The sequence below is a fragment of the Perna viridis genome, chromosome 6 (assembly GCF_037379345.1).
Source record: "Perna viridis isolate PV_CMFRI_1.1 ecotype Kerala chromosome 6, ASM3737934v1, whole genome shotgun sequence".
Lineage (NCBI taxonomy): Eukaryota > Metazoa > Mollusca > Bivalvia > Mytilida > Mytilidae > Perna > Perna viridis.
This window is the reverse complement of record NC_142450.1, coordinates 13163489-13183710: the sequence shown is the minus strand read 5'-3', so window position 1 is coordinate 13183710 and position 20222 is coordinate 13163489. Positions and strand designations below refer to the sequence as shown.

Sequence of the window (20222 nt, the reverse complement as noted above, 5' to 3'; positions counted from 1 at the left end):
TTTTTACAAAATATAAAGGAAGGTCTCCTATCACTCAATGCCTCACATCTTAGATCATCTAAGTACATGTATTTCCTGATACCTGAAATAATAGTATTTCGCCCATAGCAGAACACAGTACATTTTTTGAAACTTGGATCAGATATCAATGTCAAAAATCTACGGTTTAATGATTGGATCAAAGACAATTTTTTACAGTTTCCACATAACTTGTAAGATTACACAATACAGATCGAGATCTTGATAAGAAAAGCTCCATAAATAAAGATTGAAGGATCACTTAAGTCAAGAACATTACAAGGAGATAAAATGCATTACTGTCACAATTGATGTGATTTGGTAAACAATATCAGCAAGTTTTACTAAGAGAGAAATTAACCTACAAGTGCATATGTTTCATGCTGAAAAATTAGAAGAAGCACAAACTTCTTGTTCACTTGAGGTTGTTATGAGTGATATGTTGGAATAATCTTGTCTGTCCATCTGTCCAAAGTTTGTGACAATTATACTGACTCCCAATGCTCTGTAAATGATTTTGGTTGCTGTCTGATATCAGCTTCCTATACACAGCCAAAAGTGCCACATATGATAATCATATGATGATTGATTCATATGATAATCATATGGTAATCATATGACAATCATATGATGTTTAACATATGATAGTCATATGATTATCATATGATTTTCATTGGTAATTTTGGCTCAAAACATGATAATCATGTTAGTGAAAAACATATGATAATCATACATATACCGAAACGTATGATTATCATATGGTGCTCGATTTATATGATCATATGATGCAAACCATATGATTCTCATGTGTGGCAAATTTGCCTGTGTACCAGTGTGGGCATACCTATAGCATGTCAACATGTGTAAATTCATGTTTTAAATTGTTTGTTTAGGTTTTTTTTTGTTGCTAATTACTTCAATCATCGTCATTTTTATTTTGTCTTTATCCCTTCAGTTATGAGCTTGTGACATCATTATATTATAGCAAAGTTTACACACACGGGCAGATCCAGGATTTAAGATAAGGGGGGCGCAGAGTTAAAATTTCGCTGTGCTGAGCAATGCGAAAAATTTTTTGAGGTTTAATTTTTGAAATATTCTTCTAGTATGCAATGTAGATATCTTTTGTGGTAAAATTAGCAAGAAATTAAAGTTTCAACCTAAAACGGCCTAAATCTACCCTTGACAACCCATGCTTTGCAAATTTTAGGGGGGCGCACACCCGCCACACCCCTGACACATGTATATTATACCATTTCAAAAAGATTAAAAAACTTAGCAATTTCACATCAATTTATGTAAGAACATAATATTCAGCATTAAAATATACTATATAAATTTCACATTTAACATTCATGAACAGGCAAGATTCACTATTCTGTATGAAGCTTTTTCATTTACATGCATGTTAACGATGCTTACATTGTAATGGTAATAAATAACTGCAAAAAAAAAATCTTAATGCTGACCCCATTTTCAAATGTTATAAAAAAAAATCGTTAGTAATTTACAATGAAAAAATGTTCGATAAAACTTAAGTACTTCTCCGTCTAAGAATCGGACAAAATGTGTATAAAATGTGGCAACATGAAGGAAAAAACACAGAGATTTTATTGCATTAACCAAGTATTTATACCTGATAATCTGCAGAAATAACCAAAATGTTTGCTTTAGGATGAGTTCAAATAGCTTTTCAGTTGTTTTCTAGATGTACTGAATATAGTTGAGGCAAAAAAAGGGACCAAATTGAGAATTGTTGCCCGATTCTTACACAGAATGGTACTTAAATGGAAAAGGTGGAACATTGCTGCCATGTGTAAGTGGCAGTAATGCATGTCAATCACGAAAGTGCAGTCTGTATTGTCATCACTAGCAATATTCTACAGAAGTAAAGTATGCCCCGATTGGTCATTTAACATTTCATGTTTTGTTCCTGAAAGCACATGTTGTTTATGGCCATTCAAGATATTCTCTACAGTTCCATCAAACACACAAAATTCTACTTAATGGCGGTGGGTTGAATAATTTCTGAAATTAAAAAAAAATGTAAAAAATCATTAGATTAGTAATATACATGTTTGATTAGACTACTTATTGTCTAAAAGTGTTTATTTATATAAATATATTACTATCTTGATAACTTAATCCTCCTAGTTTTTATTAATTAATCCTCCTAGTTTTTATTAACTTAACCCTCCTAGTTTTTATTAACTTAATCCTCCTAGTTTTTATTCTGGTCCAGTCAAGAGTTAATGAATAACATATAGCGAGTAACTTTTTTGAGGTGCTAATTTTGACGTATTTTTTAATTAAAGGTATGACTAAAAAAAAAATACCAAAATAAATTCCACAAAATACTTAGTATGGAGAACAAAATATATATGATTTCGCGCAAGAAACAGACACTTTTACTTGTCGAATATCAAAGATTGAGTTATCTTTAACATTGTAAGAGAAATTCTTGGTCTTTTCACTCGTTCCGCTACTTGATCTCTACTCTTAAAAACAACTTGAATTTCACAATCTTAGTTGGTATAGTTTTGTTTTTTATCCTTTGACCTTAAAGACACTCTTCCATGGAAATGCAAATCACATGATCACAGTTCTATTTCCCGATTGACTAAATACTGATAATTTACTGAAAAAAGTTGTATTGAAAATTATATGTGAAAAGAACATATTTTACTGTGTCGGCTATCTCTTTTTTAGAGATAGTACTTGTTTTGGCTTATGTCTATTCTTAGATTACGAATATAGCTGTAATTTATTCTATCTAATACTTCGTTACTTTTTTTTGATAACTTTACAAAACTTACATTCTGTGAAGCGAATGGTCCAATATTCTGACTATACCGTCTCATGACTTCCTGAATATCTTTAGGTTGAATCGCCTGACATGTAATCACATCTATATATCCTCCATAACCACTCTACAATTCAATGTGACAATCATACATTTAAAGGTAGTATAATCATGCAGATTATCTGTTCCATCAAAAAAACTGCTGTGGAAAAAATAAGTTCGTTTTGCTGTAAAGGGAGATTGGATGAACAAGACAACAATATACATAGGCCATTTCAAGTTGGTTTCATGGTTCTTTGGCCATTTTTAATACTAGTAGTATCCAATGAGAGAAGACTGTAAAGAAAGCCATTATTTTTACATATCTTTAGCCCAAAAAATTGTTTATGGTTGTTATACATCGTTAAGTGTCAGTCTCTGTAATCATCAGGCAGTGGGTGAAACATGGTATGAAAAAAAAACCATCATTTTGAAAGTTTAATTCTTGATTATCTGCATCATCAGAATCAAGGAAAAAAGACAAGATTTTCCATATCATTTTTGTAAACTGAGTTATAATTTCATTCAGATGCACTGAAAATGAACATTTCTAGGGCAGATAACTCTGTCAAAAACCTAATTTTTTAAACATTCTATTGCAAAAATTCTGAGCAAATCCAGCAATGTAGAGATTAAATGTAGAGAAAGTATCCTTGAGTGAAATTATATCATCAGGTCAGTAGGTTTTCAACATGCGTGTTTCTGATTTTTCCCATTTTGCCTGATTCTTTCAAAAACTTATACTTAATAAACAGAAAATATAATGAGTGAGCTGATAGTTTATTCTTAGTTTATTGACATGGCAATAAGAATGGACAATGATGCATTCTTAATTAGGAGACAAGGAAGGGGCTCACATTTGACCAAGGTAAGAACGTGTACTCATTTTCCGCAGGCCACCAAAAGGACATATATGTATATTTTCAACATGATGCAGAAAGGACATGTGAGACATCTTAAAATTATTTTAAAAAAAAAATAATTATAGTTTGTTTCACATTAGCAACTTTATTTTATTTTAAGGTCATTGTTTTTGTTTCCCTAGAGTAAATTATGGCATATAAATGCACATAGTATAAACAATGTTTTCAACGTTTTAAAATTTTTGCAGTGTATGACGTACATTTGTGCAGGTAACATCACAGCCAAAGAATCATCTGATCAATTCTGAAAGGTCATTTTCAATTTCTGTTATGGGTGTGCCTCATAATTCCTTCCAAAAATACATGAAGCTGCAAATGCAGGTTTGAAACAACAAAATCCTGATAGTCAGTAAAACTGCTAATTCCACCTAAATCTGTCACAGTTGCCAGCAAAAGAGATTTTCAGCACAACCTCATGTTAAATTCGTGACCCAGACCTTACCTTTTTTCTTTTCTTAGCCTTGGCTTTGTTAGCTAGTGATGCACTACTGCTGGTGGGTGTCTGGGTCTGTGATGTACTCTCTGGTGTTTCTGTAGTGCTTGTCTACAAGTTCACAACAATATAATTCCAAATATTGAATATAAAAACAACTCTCATTAGTTGATGAAAGGAGGTCATCCTTTTTTATGAATATATAGGGTTTAAACAATTCTAAAACATGAAAAACTATTTCATCAATATTTACCATCATCATGAATTAAATATGTAAGGGCTGTTCTAAAAAAAAATGTCTAAGGAGACAGAATGCATTAGTTGGCCGTAAAAATATAATTTTTCTTAAAAGACAAATGTATAGCATTTTGATTTTAATGTGCTGGAGGTTTTCCTAATTATCATGTGCATTCTGCCCCCAGAACACACTTTATATGGAATAGCCTTAAGAATAACAGACCTATTTATGCAATTTTGAGACATTCCATATTTTTTGGCAATATTTTATGAAAATGATCAGTAAAATCCCTAACTTTGATGGATTTTAACATATTAAATACTATTAAGAAATTCTCACTCTGTTGAATTTTTCACTTTAATTTATTTTTAGACTGAGTTTGTCTCTTTGAACAATAGAACCAATACTTAATAAGCTATAGTAATACATTAAACATTTAAGTAGCTGTCTTTGTAAGAATCATGCAAAATCTGAAAAATGTGATATACCCCAAAAAAGGCTACATATCTTTATTTTTGTAATGAAGTTGTTTTATGGGTCTATACTATAAAATGTGCAATTATTCATTCAAATCTGTCTGCTCTTAGGAGATAATCAGCATTGAAAATCCAATAGATTCTATTGCATTTGAGTGTCATTTATAGAGTTATCTCCCTTAATTTTGAACTATACAGTGCATTCTATATAATTTTTATCTCCCAAGAACACAGGTTATATGAAAATTTGAATGTTTATTTCTGTTTACTATGGCAATTCAAACCAAATATCAAAAATAAAAATATGTAGGCTTTTAACCCATAAATCACATTATGCACAATTCTTAGCTGGAGTGCTACTTAAAAAAAGTTTATTTCACAAGGAGTAATCAACATAGAGCTATTTAAAATGTTAAACAACACAAAAATGCATAAAAATCTATTGTACTGGGATTATTGAATGAATATTGGGAAATATTGTCCGAGTAGAATTTCAAATTGCTACACTTGTGATAGCAATACATATTCCATTCTACAAACGAAAATATTTTCCAATACTGTGAAAGTACTACTGGTCCTGGGGTACCAATTTTCATGGTTTTTGTGGGTAGGCTAAACCACAAATTTCGGTTCCCAATGAAAAGGAGAATCCAATTGATGAGTATACCGAAAACCTCAAAACCGTGAATTCAAGAATCCACAAACTTGTGTATCTTCCCTAATCCACGAAAATTAACATTCACGAAAAAAAATACTTTCACAGTATACATGCAATAACCCTTTTTATTGTATAGCATTAGCTACAGACTTATTTATTTTTTTTTTTTTTGTAGTTGACGACATAACAAAGCTATAATGCTCAGTTGATTATGGAAATATATTTGACATGAACTTTACCTTGTTTTCAATGGAAAATACATTACTATACAATAAACATGTTTGTTCTTGCCTTAGTGGAATAATAACATTTTTTATGTCTTGGGTTCCATAATTTATTGCAGTGAGTTATTGAAATCTATTCATGGGCATCTGCAATTAGCATGGCATTCCAAATTTCACATTTCCTTTACACTTTGAATTCTTGAATTTCAACATACTTTGAAAAGGGAAATTTATGATTCCATTGAATAATTAATATGAGGACATATCATATTGCTTTAACTTTATTTTCATGTGAAAATCCACATTTCTTTGAAAATCTAATCTAGTACATCTAGAATCTATTTCTTGCAACAAATATTTCAACTACATTGGCTGTGCTCATCCTTTATAGTGCACACTGTGAAAATACTATCATTCGTGGTGTGTAAATTTTTGTGGACTTTGTGGGTTCGTGGGGTATCAATTTTTGTGGTTTTCATGGGTTCGTGGGGTATCAATTGGGACGAAGTTTGGTTCCCAATGAAAAGGAGAAACCCATTGATGTGTATACTGAAAACTACAAAACCATGACTTCAAGGATCCACAAATTTGTGTTTTTTCCCTCATCAATGAAAATTAGTATCCACAAATTAAAGAATTTTCACAGTATTTCTATTGGACCAACTGATACAATTTAACCTAATTGTAAGTAGATTTATTGATCAGTGACTTCCAGAAGCAGTACTACAAGATTTGAAAGTTGTAAATTCAGAAATGTACATGCATGCATATATATGGTGATCTGTCTTATTTTACCAAAAGGAATTTCTTTAAGCAAAATGAAGTAAATTTCCAGATTCAGTTAATCAAACAATCAAATAATATTTTTGCTGAACTTTTAAACGTGAATTGGTTGTGTGGAGTGGCTTCATGGTGAAATACTTGCATTAAGGCTATTTTTACCACAGGTAAAAAAATCTTGTCGCCATGTGAACACAATTTCTTGACATAGAAAAAAAAAAGAGTAGCTTTATTTAAAACATTGCAATACTTTCTGAATTAACAATACTTCAAAGGGAAAAGAGTGCAAAAAGGGCAGATTTGGAGCTGGGAAAACTGGGCATAAGGTGACTCTTCACATCTTATAGCATATCTGATTAAATAATAGCAATACAGTTTTCCTTACCATAACATTGTTTTTGTTTATACTTAGCCTTACATTGTTTTACTATGCATGATTATTTTGTATACTGAATTATATCATTGTTTTGGAGGACTCAGAAGATTTTACGAGTTAGCTACTTGTTCAAAGGATTTATCTCCATTTTGCAGAGTGATCTCCCTTTTATGGCAGGAACTTGTAAGGACTTTTAAAGACATAAACATATTTTGTTTAACAATGTTCTTATCTATTTCACCATCTCAGATACAATTTATCTTGACATGTACCTTATACAATTTCATGCTGCAGGGGTCATTAGGTCGTTCTTTTTTTTTCTTTTTTGAAAAATTAAAAAATTTGTTTTGTCCCATTACAAGACACCTGTTTCCACAAAAATACTCTAAAAATGGAAGATAGATTTATCATACAAAACTGGAAAGAAACTGCAGTAAACTTTAATATAGGAAAGGAAGAAAATATGCATGAAATGATCAACAGTTTCTGCAGAAATCAAATAATTTATCATTTGTACAAAAGTTTTAACACATGTTATGGTATGGAGGCTTAAGTATGAAAACCTTAGAAGATGATGTTAATAGAAGTTGTCTTAGATTCTTGGTATCATTTGGAGAAGTCTGAAATATACTTATAAATTTTTATAAATGACCCATGTACATGTACCTGGAAAAAAAGAATTATCTCCCTTTCCTCACACTTAATGGCAAAATGCAGAAAATATAACAAAATAAAATTACTTCTTGAAAAAATGAATTCATTGGGTATTGAATTATAAAAAGTAATTATAAATGCCAATCAATTTTATATTTACATTGAACATTAAAAGTTGAAAATACAAGTATATTATTTTGTTTTATCTTTGCATTAAAAATATTTGGGGTAATTTTTTATCCCATAAAGGAAACTCAGAAATACTTAAAGATGAGCAACTTCAAGGATATAACAATATTTAAAACAAATCATGATATATGTAAATAAAAAGTTTTGACATGAATAGTACGATTTGATTGGCTTTCTGATTCCATGGCTACTACCTGACTTGGTGGTCTTAAAAGTTGCCTCAGACTTTCTGATTGTTGACTGCTCTCAGCTTGTGTAGTCTAAAATTTAAAATGTGTCAATATAATTAATGAAAATATAAATAATAGAAACTAAAATTATCTAGAAAATAATCTTCAATTAACATTTTCTATGTAGGAAGTTAATTTAACTCAAAACTTAAAACCTTTTAAAGAATTGTCAGAAAGTCTACACAAACATTTTCTAACGCGCCCATCAAAGGTCAGGACAGGGCTAAGTGTACCTTGATAAACATCACAAAATATTAAATAGATCATGAAACTGAGAGTGCAAAATGTTCAAGATGTCTCCAGATATTTCTTGAGAATCTCATCTACTCAGGCAAGGAATTTCATTTTGCTAGTAATGTCATCAGTGTGGGGAGGAGAATGGAACTCCTCACTGACCACAGAGGAGTTATGCATATTTGCTGTATGGGACACCATTTACCCACAAAGAGCAGTTGGTGTAGGGGATGTCACTGGGGCAGATGGTCAAAACTAGTACTTACTGCAGGGGATATAGCTCCCTATGTAATAGATGTAGGAGATGTCACTGGGGCAGACCGTCAAAACTCGTACTTACTAGAAAAGACATAACTCCCTATGTAACATATGTAGGGGATGTCACTGGGGCAGAAGGTCAGAACTCGTACTTACTGGAGGGGACATAACTCTCTATGGAACAGATGTAGAGGATGTCACTGGGGCAGACGGTCAAAACTAGTACTTACTGGAGGGGACATTACTTCCTATGTAACAGATTTAGGGGATGACACTTTGGAAACTTAACTTTAAAAACTGGTACTTACTGGTGGAGACATCACTCCCTGGGGAGTTGGTGTTGGTGGTGTGACAGGAGCTGCTGGCCCACTAACAGGTGATTGATCATATAAGTTGATACAGACATTTGGCATATTTCTTGTTAAAGGATCTCCTGAAGCTGCCTTCATATCTTGTTTTACAAGCAAGGCTAAATCTACAATCTGAAAAATCATACTATTTTGTCTACTTGACAGTAGAACTTACTGTTAAGGCCTAAAAAAATAACTTGTGTTTGCACTAACCACCAAAGATCTTTTTTTATGTGCCTACTCCTTCTGCCATTTTTTGACTGATTTATTGAAAAAAAAAATATCTTAAGTCTTTAGAAAAAAGCTTAAATTTTGGTGTAACACGTAAAACTGAAAGTAGGTAACTTTGGAAATAATCAGCAAAGTGGAACAAAATGTAAACGATCATCTCCTGAATGTGCCTATGAAATAAACCAGTCAAAAACTTTTTTTTAAATGAAGAAATAAAGTTTTGCCGACCTACAGATCCTAGTTTTTGAAAGAGCATGTTAGTGGAAACACAGGTATTTTTTTATTTGCCTTGTAATAAAACATGAAAATATTCAGTAGCAATAGCAAGTTGGAAATAATTGCAATGGTTCTAGCTTGCTTGGTACAGGCAATTCCAATGGAAATTATGGGTTAATTCATCACTGATTTGTGGTACAGTAAAGTGGACCAGTTTTTGGGCCGTCTACTCCCAGATGTAGTCAGAAATCGAGAAAAAGAAGTTCAGCAACCACAAAAAAAAACAGAGCTATTTAATTAGCAAAATGTTAATCATAGAATTACAACTACTGGTATTTCTATAAAGAGGACAAACATGTAGGCTAAAACAATCGTAACTCAGAATGCCCTGCAAGCATGCAAAACAAACAAAATAACTGTGAGCAATGGCTCACTAGTGATACCCCTGCTATCAATCACAATATAAAAAAATTTAAACAAGTCCATGGTAAGCAAGAAGTTGTTGTCAAATTTTTCCGAAAATGGATCCAACGATATGGCGTAACTACAGGAATAATGTGTTAAAATTTCAAGCCGTTGTCATGAGCAGCTAATGAGAAAAGTGTGACAGGAAAAATTGTGGACAGATACACAGTCGGAGGTAAAACAGTATATCCCCTTTTCCATAAAAAAACGGGGTATAATTACAGCATTGTAGGGTAATAAAGATACCTACCTGAGCTACAGTTTCATAGGCAAAGTATGAAAGAACCTCTACAGCATGAGGATTTGGTTTAACCTCTAAATTTATACCAGCCAGTAACCATTCTTTAAACCTTTGCGTTTTGTACCTTCTGTCTGAAATATGTTGAAAAGATACTGATAAAACTAATGCCTAAATAACCAGTTTCTGCTTCATTAAAAGTTTCATAACTTGCATCAAAAGTTGCAAGTTTTTTTTTTGTTATTCAGCATTTTCCCAATAACACTTAAAAACTTACAGTGTCCTAAAAAATATTTATGATATATATATATATATATATATATATATATATATATATGACATTATAGTTTGATTATCTCCCCTTTTAAACTTGAGAATCCAAGTGGAGATAATTACTGATATAAGATTTTACTAGAAAGCCTTATTTTGAATGCGAAAGATATACTTTACTGACAAATAGTACATGAAAAAACTTTACTATGAAATTCAGTAAACCATTGTCAAAGTCTAACAGGGGTTCAGTTTAGACCTGTTTCACTGCATTATAGATCTTGACAAAAAATATTAACGTGTTCCACTGTGCATGATTCTTGGAAAGACCTGTATTTCAACCTTCTATATTATTTAAATTGGCCGTTCTAAAATCCTTTTTTTTTAATATTGCAATTTTTTACTGAAAAGACCTAACGTAAAGTATTAATTTTTGCAGTGTTCTAATTTTTGCTATTTTCAAGGTAGACTGGAAAGCGTGAAAAATAGTACCTGCGCAATTGATTTTCAACACTACCGGTATATAACAACATTTTTTAAAAGTGCAAAAATTGATACCCATGAATGTGTTCACTGCACAGAATCTGCGAAAATTAGCAACCATGAAAATCAATAGGTTTACAGTATTTAAAATAACCAAGACTTACTAAAGCTGGCTTGTCTAGCTTCAAAGTATTCCATGTATTGTTTGTCATCCATTCCTCTTGTCTGTAACTCAGCTCTCTAAAATAGGGCATTCATGGAACATTAAGTGATACCCCACCATGTAATGGTAAAAAAGGGGGATGGCAAAGTTTTCAAAATGGCCTTACTTGAAAACAACATTTTGGATTTTACTGAAAATTTAACTTATCCTGTTTTCATTAGGCTTTGGTGCCAATAAGGACTAAATAAACTATTCCTACTTATTTTATAGGTAGTATACCTAGGGTAAGGGACACAGCTCTTACAAATCATTGGAACGTTTGTATTCAGCATTTTACATCAATCTCGTGTAAGCATTAAACTAACTTGGACTAATTTCATTCTGTTTTAAATAAAAGCTTAAGAGGCTTTGTTGAAATTGAATATGATACAAACATATCACTGACTTCAATAGTAATGTCCCTTACCCTAGGTCTACCTCCTTAATGTCTGTGTATGTTTTTTTGTATATATTCATTTGTCAGGCTACCATACATAATGGGGTAAGAATAGGCTTATGGAACTAAAAGTGTTAATTTGTCAAATTGTTTTGGAGTAAAATTTGTGAAAAATTAAAATCAATAATAGAAACATGAAGCATGAAGTTTCACACATTGTCATGCTATACATATCCCCACATGTACATGCTAAACATACCCCCACATATACAGGAAGTTGAGATTGGAGAGCAACTAAAATTGCTTACAACAAACACTCCATCTACATGAAGCCACATGCCAAACTTGTAATCAATCCACCCAACGGGAGGTGAGATTTTTTAACAAAAAAATTCTCAATCATTCCATATAGTGAGGAATTGCAAAGTCCCATGAAACAGAAAGTTGATGTAGGAGAGCAACTAAAATTGCTCACAACATATGCCAAAAATCTATAAAGTGCATACCAAATTTAAAATAAATCCATCTAGTGGAAGTTGAGTAACCAAAACTGCTGACAACATCTGCCACAACTCTATGAAACCCCACACCAAATTTGAAATAAATCCACTTATTGGATAAAATAATGAAAATTCAGATGGACGGACAAGTTAATTCCAATATACCCCCTACATTGGATAAGTAAGGGTATAAATATAAGTTACCAGGAGTCTTTCATGCTTTATTTCATCAACTTCATCCAGCTCATCAAAGAGGATCATTAATTCACCTAAAAAATCAAGCAAATGAAAATCAGACACGTACCAGTGTTAAAAACAAACAGAATGGCTTAATGTAGTCCTATCTCTACCTCTCTAGCATAGGTGAAATGTCAAAGGCACAAAAACATCCCAATTCGGTATCTCCTGAAAATTTCAAACAACAAAATGACAGTGCATGGGACACGATCAAGTAAATATAATCTTAACTAATGCAAACATATTAATTTTCACAGTTGCTAATTTTCCAAATTCTGTCAAATGAACATATTTGCATTTATTATTTTTCATGGTTTCAAAATCAAATAGGCATTACACAGGGTTAACAACCAATTTTGTGAGTACATTTTTTTCCAAGGCGAAAATAGAGAACATTAGTACATGTACAGTACCCTACAAAAAAAATCAGCAAAAGGAATAGCTGGTCATCGACAGATCTTGACCGATACTTACTTTCTTCACATGATGTTGCATTGAAAAAAAACTCTAAAAATGTGGATTTATACAACAATAAACCATTTTATAATAAGGGATTCAATTCAACTACTTCTTAAGAAAATATTTCAAGTTGCCAAAGCCATTGAAACTCATTAAAACACCAATTACTGTGAAAGCATTATTGATCTTTGGGGTACCAATTTTCGTGGTTTTCAGGGGTAGGTCAAACCATGATATTTGGTTCCCAACAAAAAGGAGATTTCCACTGAAGTGAATACTCAAAATCTCAAAACCACGAATTCAAGAATCCGTGAATTTGTGTTTCTTCCCTAATCCACCGAAATTGACATCCACAAATTTAAGTACTTTCACAGTATCTAATGCACAGTTTATGATATCAGAATACGTACCAGTTTGATCAATAGATTGGAGAAAATCCTGACACATTTTACTTCTCCTCTTCACTGGTGCAGGTTTATCTGAAACAAAGAAAAGTAGTGATGTGGGATGATTCAATAAAATGTTTTGCAAGGTACAACTTAATATGACCACAGACATTAAAACTTGAACAGTTAAGGCAAGTACAGATATACAATTCAAGCTTGATATGCTATGAATTTTTATTGTGATAAGACATTTTCCACAGGATATAAAATCTGACCAGAATCAAAATGGCTTCTTTTTGGCCCTTAATTTCTAAATAGTTCAAGTCACAACCTTTTCAATCCAAATCTTCCCTTAGAAGTATGGTATCTTGCAGCACAATTTTTAAAAAGATCTATTTCATCACCCAGGAATTAGGAAAATGCTTGCTTCAGGCCCCTTTCACGAGCTCAAATTCTTTGATACATCAAGTCCCAACTGCAAAATTATCTATCCATGTATTTCTTTGGTGATATGGCACTGTGTGGAACAATTTTAAAGATACCCTCTAACTCAGAGTCAAATTACTATTGTTATGTCAGGAAAATGCCAGTTAGGGTCCTTTTTTAGGTAATTTATTCCTTAACGGCTCAATTTGGCCCCTAATTACACAAGGGTAGGGGCCATAACCCCCCAAAATCAATACCAAATCTTCTTTTGTGGTTTGAAACCTTGTTTAAATTTATAAAGATCAACCAACTACAAATCCAGTAATCGAATGAAAACAACTGTCTAAGGAGTACAATGGCAACAAAGACAGACATGGTCTTGAAACAACTGTCTACAGATGGCAATGGCAACAATGACAGACATGGTAGGCAAACAACTGTCTACAGATGGCAATGGCAACAAAGACAGACATGGTCTTCAAACAACTGTCTACAGATGGCAATGGCAACAATGACAGACATGGTCGGCAAACAACTGTCTAAGGATGGCAATGGCAACAATGACAGACATGGTCTTCAAACAACTGTCTATGGATGGCAATGGCAGCAATGACAGACATGGTCGGCAAACAACTGTCTACGGATGGCAATGGCAACAATGACAGACATGGTCTTCAAACAACTGTCTATGGATGGCAATGGCAACAATGACAGACATGGTCGGCAAACAACTGTCTACGGATGGCAATGGCAACAATGACAGACATGGTCGGCAAACAACTGTCTAAGGATGGCAATGGCAACAATGACAGACATGGTCGGCAAACAACTGTCTACGGATGGCAATGGCAACAATGACAGACATGGTCAGCAAACAACTGTCTATGGATGGCAATGGCAACAATGACAGACATGGTCGGCAAACAACTGTCTAAGGATGGCAATGGCAACAATGACAGACATGGTCTTCAAACAACTGTCTAAGGATGGCAATGGCAACAATGACAGACATGGTCTTCAAACAACTGTCTACGGATGGCAATGGCAACAATGACAGACATGGTCGACAGTAGTACCATACCATTAGACGACTGCAAATTGTGGTCATATATATAATACAATGAAATAACAGCTACCCCCTCATTTCCAATGTGATAATTCCCATGGCTAAAGCACCAATCACATTTCAGTGTTTAAAGAACCACCACTTTTACTTTTGGTACGTAGGTAAGAGAAATGCTTTCTTTTCTTAGCACTCACAAAATCAGCCTTTTCCCAGTAAAATAGTTGATTATTTGTGGAGAAAATAGGGGTTAATAAAAGTACTAGTAACTGTTGACAACAAACAGCAATACGTATTAGAAATATGTCCAATTTTGTCAGTAAAGGAAAAAGGGAAACAAAAAATAATTTTAACTTAAGTTTCAGCCTAAGATTGCATCCACAATTTACCACTGTAAAAATATAAATTATTATGGTGTACTAATTTTTTCGCAGAGAACAAAAAAGCATGAGAGAAAAAAGTACCTGTGAAATTGACTTTTTACACTTTTTTTAGTTTTTTGCTCATTATATTTTGAATCTGTGAAAATTGATACCTATAAAAAATGTTCCCTTGATAGAATCTGTGAAAATAAGCAACTACAAAATTTAACACGTATACATTGAGGAGGTAGACCTAAGGTACGGGACATAACTCTTAAAAATCACTGGAATATTTGTATTCAGCATTTTACACAAAGGTCGTGTAAGCATCTACGTAACTTGGGTTGATTTTATTCTGCTTCAAATGAAAGCTTGAAAGGCTTTGGTGAAATTGATTATGATCACATATCACTGATGTATGTCTCTTACCCTAAGTCTAACACCTTCAAAAGACTTTATTTAGGTATTTATTTGCAAGGAGAAATAGAAGGCATGACAGCTTATGAGACTGTCCATGCAGAAACCAGGCAGATCCTATCATATAGGCGGCACAGGGTAAAATTCATTACAACAATTTTTTTTTGTTCCAATGTAATTTTAAACTCATTAAGATGCTGAAAGAACAGAGATTTTTCTATATAAAAAGAGGCTTACTCAGAGTATACTTTAAAATATATCAAAGAGTTATTTCCCTTTATTTTAAATTTTGTAGTGCTTTCTATGTAATTCATTTTACTCTCATTATTTCAGTAAATAACAAAACAATTAACATAGATTTTTTAAAAGACATGAGCTTGTGACCTCAAATGGATGAAGTTATTTTGAAAATAAATTTGACATATGCCACCAACTACTTGGGACTTCCCTTGACACCCTCTTATTATGTTCACGTTCAAACTCCTCTCATGACAAAATTACAGGCAATAAACATGTTAAATGTCAATAAACCATGCATTGGTACAAGTACAATAAAGTTGAAATCATACATTTACCAATAGTAGGAGGACAGCTGTAAACAAAAATTAATTTAAAAAAAAACAATATAATCATGATTACCAAATACATGTACAGTTGAAACTAATTTTTTTTTATAATTTAGAATTTGATTCTTAATACCAAAGGGCATATAAAGTATATACATAAGGTGACAAAAAATCGTGACTAGTCTTTGCTTAAAACGGTGAAATAAATGACTTTTAAGATTCTATTTGGAGAAATTCTATAATTTTCTCAGCAGTTTCTATTAGCCATTCCTTGTTTTACTCCAAGCAAACTTTCTTCCTGCCATTATTCCCAAAATGGGAATATTTCCAAATGATGCTCTGAACAATTATCACGTTTTAAATCAAGGACTGAGATTAACAATCCTCAAATGGAAATGATTACTAGGAAACGGAACTACAATTCCTAGAAATCACACTGAATGTTCATGTAAAAAGTCATAAAATTTGTCATATGATAATAAATTGATGTCCTGAGCAATGTTAAGCTACTTATCCTATATGTCATTTTCTTATTAAACATTGTTACTCCCAGAACTTGAAGCAGGTTTTTAGGTTTTTATAAATTCTTAACAAGGTCAAGGTCAGTAATTGCAGAAACATAAGTATGCATACATACATGTACATATCTACATTATACTGCATAGTGATCAAGTGGTTATTACCGGTGCTTAATTTGACAATGCCTGTGAGTTTGTGTGTGTGTGTGTGGGGGGGGGGGGGGGGGGGGGGGGGGTAGCATAAAGCACTTTTTTCTCAACCAATTGAAATTGAATTTTTTCTCTACTGTTCAATACGAAATTTTTCAACATACTTTACACCTGTCATGTATTCATCAGGAGTACCTCCTGAAACCAATAATCCCAAGGGACTTCGAGTTGTTAAGGTAACTTTATGTGGTGGAAAGTTATATTCCATGGAAACCTTAAATTTAGAAAAAAAATCCTAGAACACTGAATTAGTTCTAGAACAGCCCATACAATTGACAGATATTACAGTTAAACCTGTCTAAACCAAACACTGAAAACCTGTCTATACCAAACACTGAAAACATGTCTAAACCAAACACTGAAACCCTGCCTAAAACAAACACTGAAAACCTGTCTAAAGCAAACACAAAGAACTTGTCTAAACCAAACACTGAAAATGTGTCTATACCAAACAATGAAAACCTGTCTATACCAAACACTGAAAACTTGTCTATACCAGATATCTAGTCAAACTTCCTTCTGACCAGTTTCAACTCATTGTAGATTCGTATACAGTGAACATCTACAAAATTTGAATCAATCCATCCATTGGGAGCTAAGACATTTGTGACGAAAATTTTTAATATTATGCAATATAGGAAGTTGGTATCTGACAGCAGTCTAAATGGCAAAAAAAACCCAAATATATGAAAATACACATCAAAATGTGAAATTAATCCATCCATTGGGAGCAAAGATAATTGTGATGAAATTTGGAAGGACGTTGAGTGGGGTATAATAAAAGGTTTCACTACAAGTATATCTTCCAGACTGAATATTAAACTACCTGCAGTTTCTGTAGATTCATCTTCATCTGCACCTTTTAACGCAATAGCCTTCAAATCCTTCAACCCCATATACTGAATGAATCTCTTCAATTTTACCTGCAAATTAAAAAAATCTGGTTGGTAGTGTAATTTCCATTGAATAAAACTAATTAACAGATTGCTTGATCTACTGACTGTACATAGTCATGTGGTAAAAAAAACATGCAATAACAGTTGGTTGATTGATTGATTAATTTATCATTGATATGTGGTAATAATCAATTTGCTAGTGACTGCATTTTAACCTTTTTAATATCATCTCCATGATTTAAGAGCTTCTAGAATTATGTTGGGTTATTATGGCTGGCATAAAATTTGCAAATTTAGAGGCAAAATACAACACGTTCAATGTTGGCATTTCTAATATGGGTGGATGTTATGTGGTGGTCCAAGAGTAAATATTTTGAGGATTATTATTTTTGTTTGGGGAGGGGGTTTGGGGGGGTTCTTTCAGACTACTAGAACAAACACCCCATAATTAGTACCCTTGAAAATTACCTGCTTTTGCAGTACACTGATAATTTTGTCATCACATGATTTTCTCAGTGGATATTACGAGAAAAGCATTAGGTACTTACCTCGCTATTGCTTTCATATTTCGGGAACCTGAATTACTAAAGTTTGTAGTTCACAATTTTTCCCTTGATTTTGATACTTTGTTGTAGTTTCAGTCCCATTATTCTTTGCTTTAAATTTTATGGTTGAGCTTTGCATGGTTTACATAAGTTTCATACCTGGTCTTTGTCCCTGAATTATAATCGTCTGATTTTACTGGAATCTTGGTTCCCTTGATTACTCTTTCACCGGGGAATGGGATATACCATGATTCACTGAAGAATGGGGTATACCATGATTCACTGAAGAACAGGGTATACCATGATTCACTGAAGAACGGGGTATACCATGATTCACTGAAGAATGGGGTATACCATGATTCACTGAAGAAAGGCACTACCATTATATAGAAACAAACCTTATCTTTCCTTAGCAGGTACAAAAAATCTTCCAGTCCAATGAATCTGGCATTTCTCATCACAGCTACATCCATAGCTTGGTATAACTGTAAAATTGATAATTTTCATAATCTTCTGTGTGAAAATAAATTGAGAAATAATTATAATTTCAACCCAGTGAAAACAGGTAAAATCTATGAGTAACAACTCGCTACTGATACCCTTGCTTTCCATTACAATATAAGGAAAATTTATGTTTCTTTGGCAAACAGGAAGTAGATGTCATTTGAATATGAAAACACAATAAAACATCCGTATAAGTAGCTTATAATTTAGTAAAATATATCAGGTATCTGTGATTAAACACAGTAGAGAACTATGTGACAAATACTTTGTATATTCCCACTGTATAAAGGAAATGCAAGTTTTTGTTTTGCAGACAGGAAGTAGATATCATACAAGTATGAAAACCAATGCTATATTACAGTATACCCATACGAAGATTTGTATAAAATATAAACAGACTGAGATTACCAGAGGCTGAGAATTTTGTTAGAAAAAACATGTGTTATGGAATGACAGAATGCTGGTCACAGGTAAAACAGTATTTAAGGGTATAATAATATGAAAAGTAATTTTTGTACAATCAGTTGCTTTTCATATTATGAAAAGCAACTGATTGTACAAAAATTACTTTTCAGAAACTATCCATTAAAACTATTGATCAAAAACAGGAGTGCCAAAAAAAAACCAAACAAACAAAATAAACAAGGGAATCATTATTGTCAGGAACAACTACAAATATCATAGAATTAATGTGAGATTGACTAACCAATGAAATCATCTGTTGTTTGACAATCTCCTCCACCAAAACAGCCGAATCATGTAATGGCTTCCGACAGTCCCCAAATCCATACCTGTCATGGAGAGAAAAGGTTCATCAGAAACATATCTATTACAAGTGCAATACTTCCAGTTAGACATTTTTGTTCTCATTTTTTAACAAAAACTGTAAACATAATGGCACTTACAGTCAATGTATTTTAAATGATTTCTTAGATGAAACTTCTTGATTAAAAATCTGTATACCCTTTCACCCTTTGATAATTAATGACTACAAGTTTATATTAAGGGTCAGATATCAAACAGGTTTCTTTATTAATTAATGTTTAATATACAGGTTACTTCATGAAGATGACCTCCAGTGGTGGATCCGGGGGAAGGTTCTGGAGGTCGGAATGACACACCCTTTTTTGGTTAATTGTTTTTTTTTAATTTTGTGCAAAAACTTGGGTGATAAACCAGAGGTGTTCCATGCCCATATAAAATTCAGGCACTGTCCATGGTAAAGGTGATTCAAGGTGAAAAAAATTTCAAACAAATAATGCTTCTTTAGTCTCCATATGCTATATTTGTTCATAACTACTGTCGTTTCTGTTTGAATATCTGTATTTATTAATTAAATCAAGGAAGATAACTCTGGAAAAGTGCCCACTTCATAAAGTACAATAATCACTGATACAGAATGATTATGTGGTAGGTAACCATTTCTGAATAAGAGTAAATTTTTTATATTCATCATATTCAAGGGCAAAAGAACTGTTAAAAGAAATATTGCCACCCTCCCCCATCAGCTTTAATTACCAATTCTGAAAACAAAGTCATCTTTACCTGCGGCAAAGGACTTTCAGTCAGAAGGAATGTTTTTTTTTTTAACTTCCTGTCACCCAATAAACATTTAAAGACCACAAAAACGTCATTTTTTTACAAACAAATTAATGTCTGGAGTCTCACTGTACCAGGGTAGTTCATTGTTTTCTAGACTGAGTAAAAACAGGCCTCTGGAAAGTGGATATTTATTTTGCCTAAAGTTA

At 32.7% G+C, this 20222-nt stretch overlaps 1 protein-coding gene across 11 annotated transcripts in view; it reads right to left on the bottom strand.

Moving 5' to 3' along the window:
* Positions 1–1293: 1293 nt before the first annotated feature.
* LOC148613709 (transcription initiation protein SPT3 homolog) overlaps positions 1294–20222 on the bottom strand; it is an 81945-nt gene continuing 63016 nt past the window's right edge. For 8 of the 11 annotated variants that reach the window (XM_088587245.1, XM_088587239.1, XM_088587240.1 and 5 more), the window contains 13 exons: positions 19181–19265; positions 18369–18455; positions 17356–17452; positions 12992–13060; positions 12090–12154; positions 10951–11026; positions 10046–10167; positions 8842–9015; positions 8006–8071; positions 7532–7588; positions 4226–4327; positions 2835–2948; positions 1294–2046 (listed from right to left, as the gene is read on the bottom strand). In XM_088587245.1, coding sequence (XP_088443371.1) covers positions 2002–2046; positions 2835–2948; positions 4226–4327; positions 7532–7588; positions 8006–8071; positions 8842–9015; positions 10046–10167; positions 10951–11026; positions 12090–12154; positions 12992–13060; positions 17356–17452; positions 18369–18455; positions 19181–19265 — 1159 coding nt within the window. In that variant the 3' untranslated portion in view covers positions 1294–2001. The remainder of the gene's footprint in view (positions 2047–2834; positions 2949–4225; positions 4328–7531; positions 7589–8005; positions 8072–8841; positions 9016–10045; positions 10168–10950; positions 11027–12089; positions 12155–12991; positions 13061–17355; positions 17453–18368; positions 18456–19180; positions 19266–20222) is intronic. The other 3 variants (XM_088587248.1, XM_088587247.1, XM_088587249.1) reach the window with 1 other exon arrangement.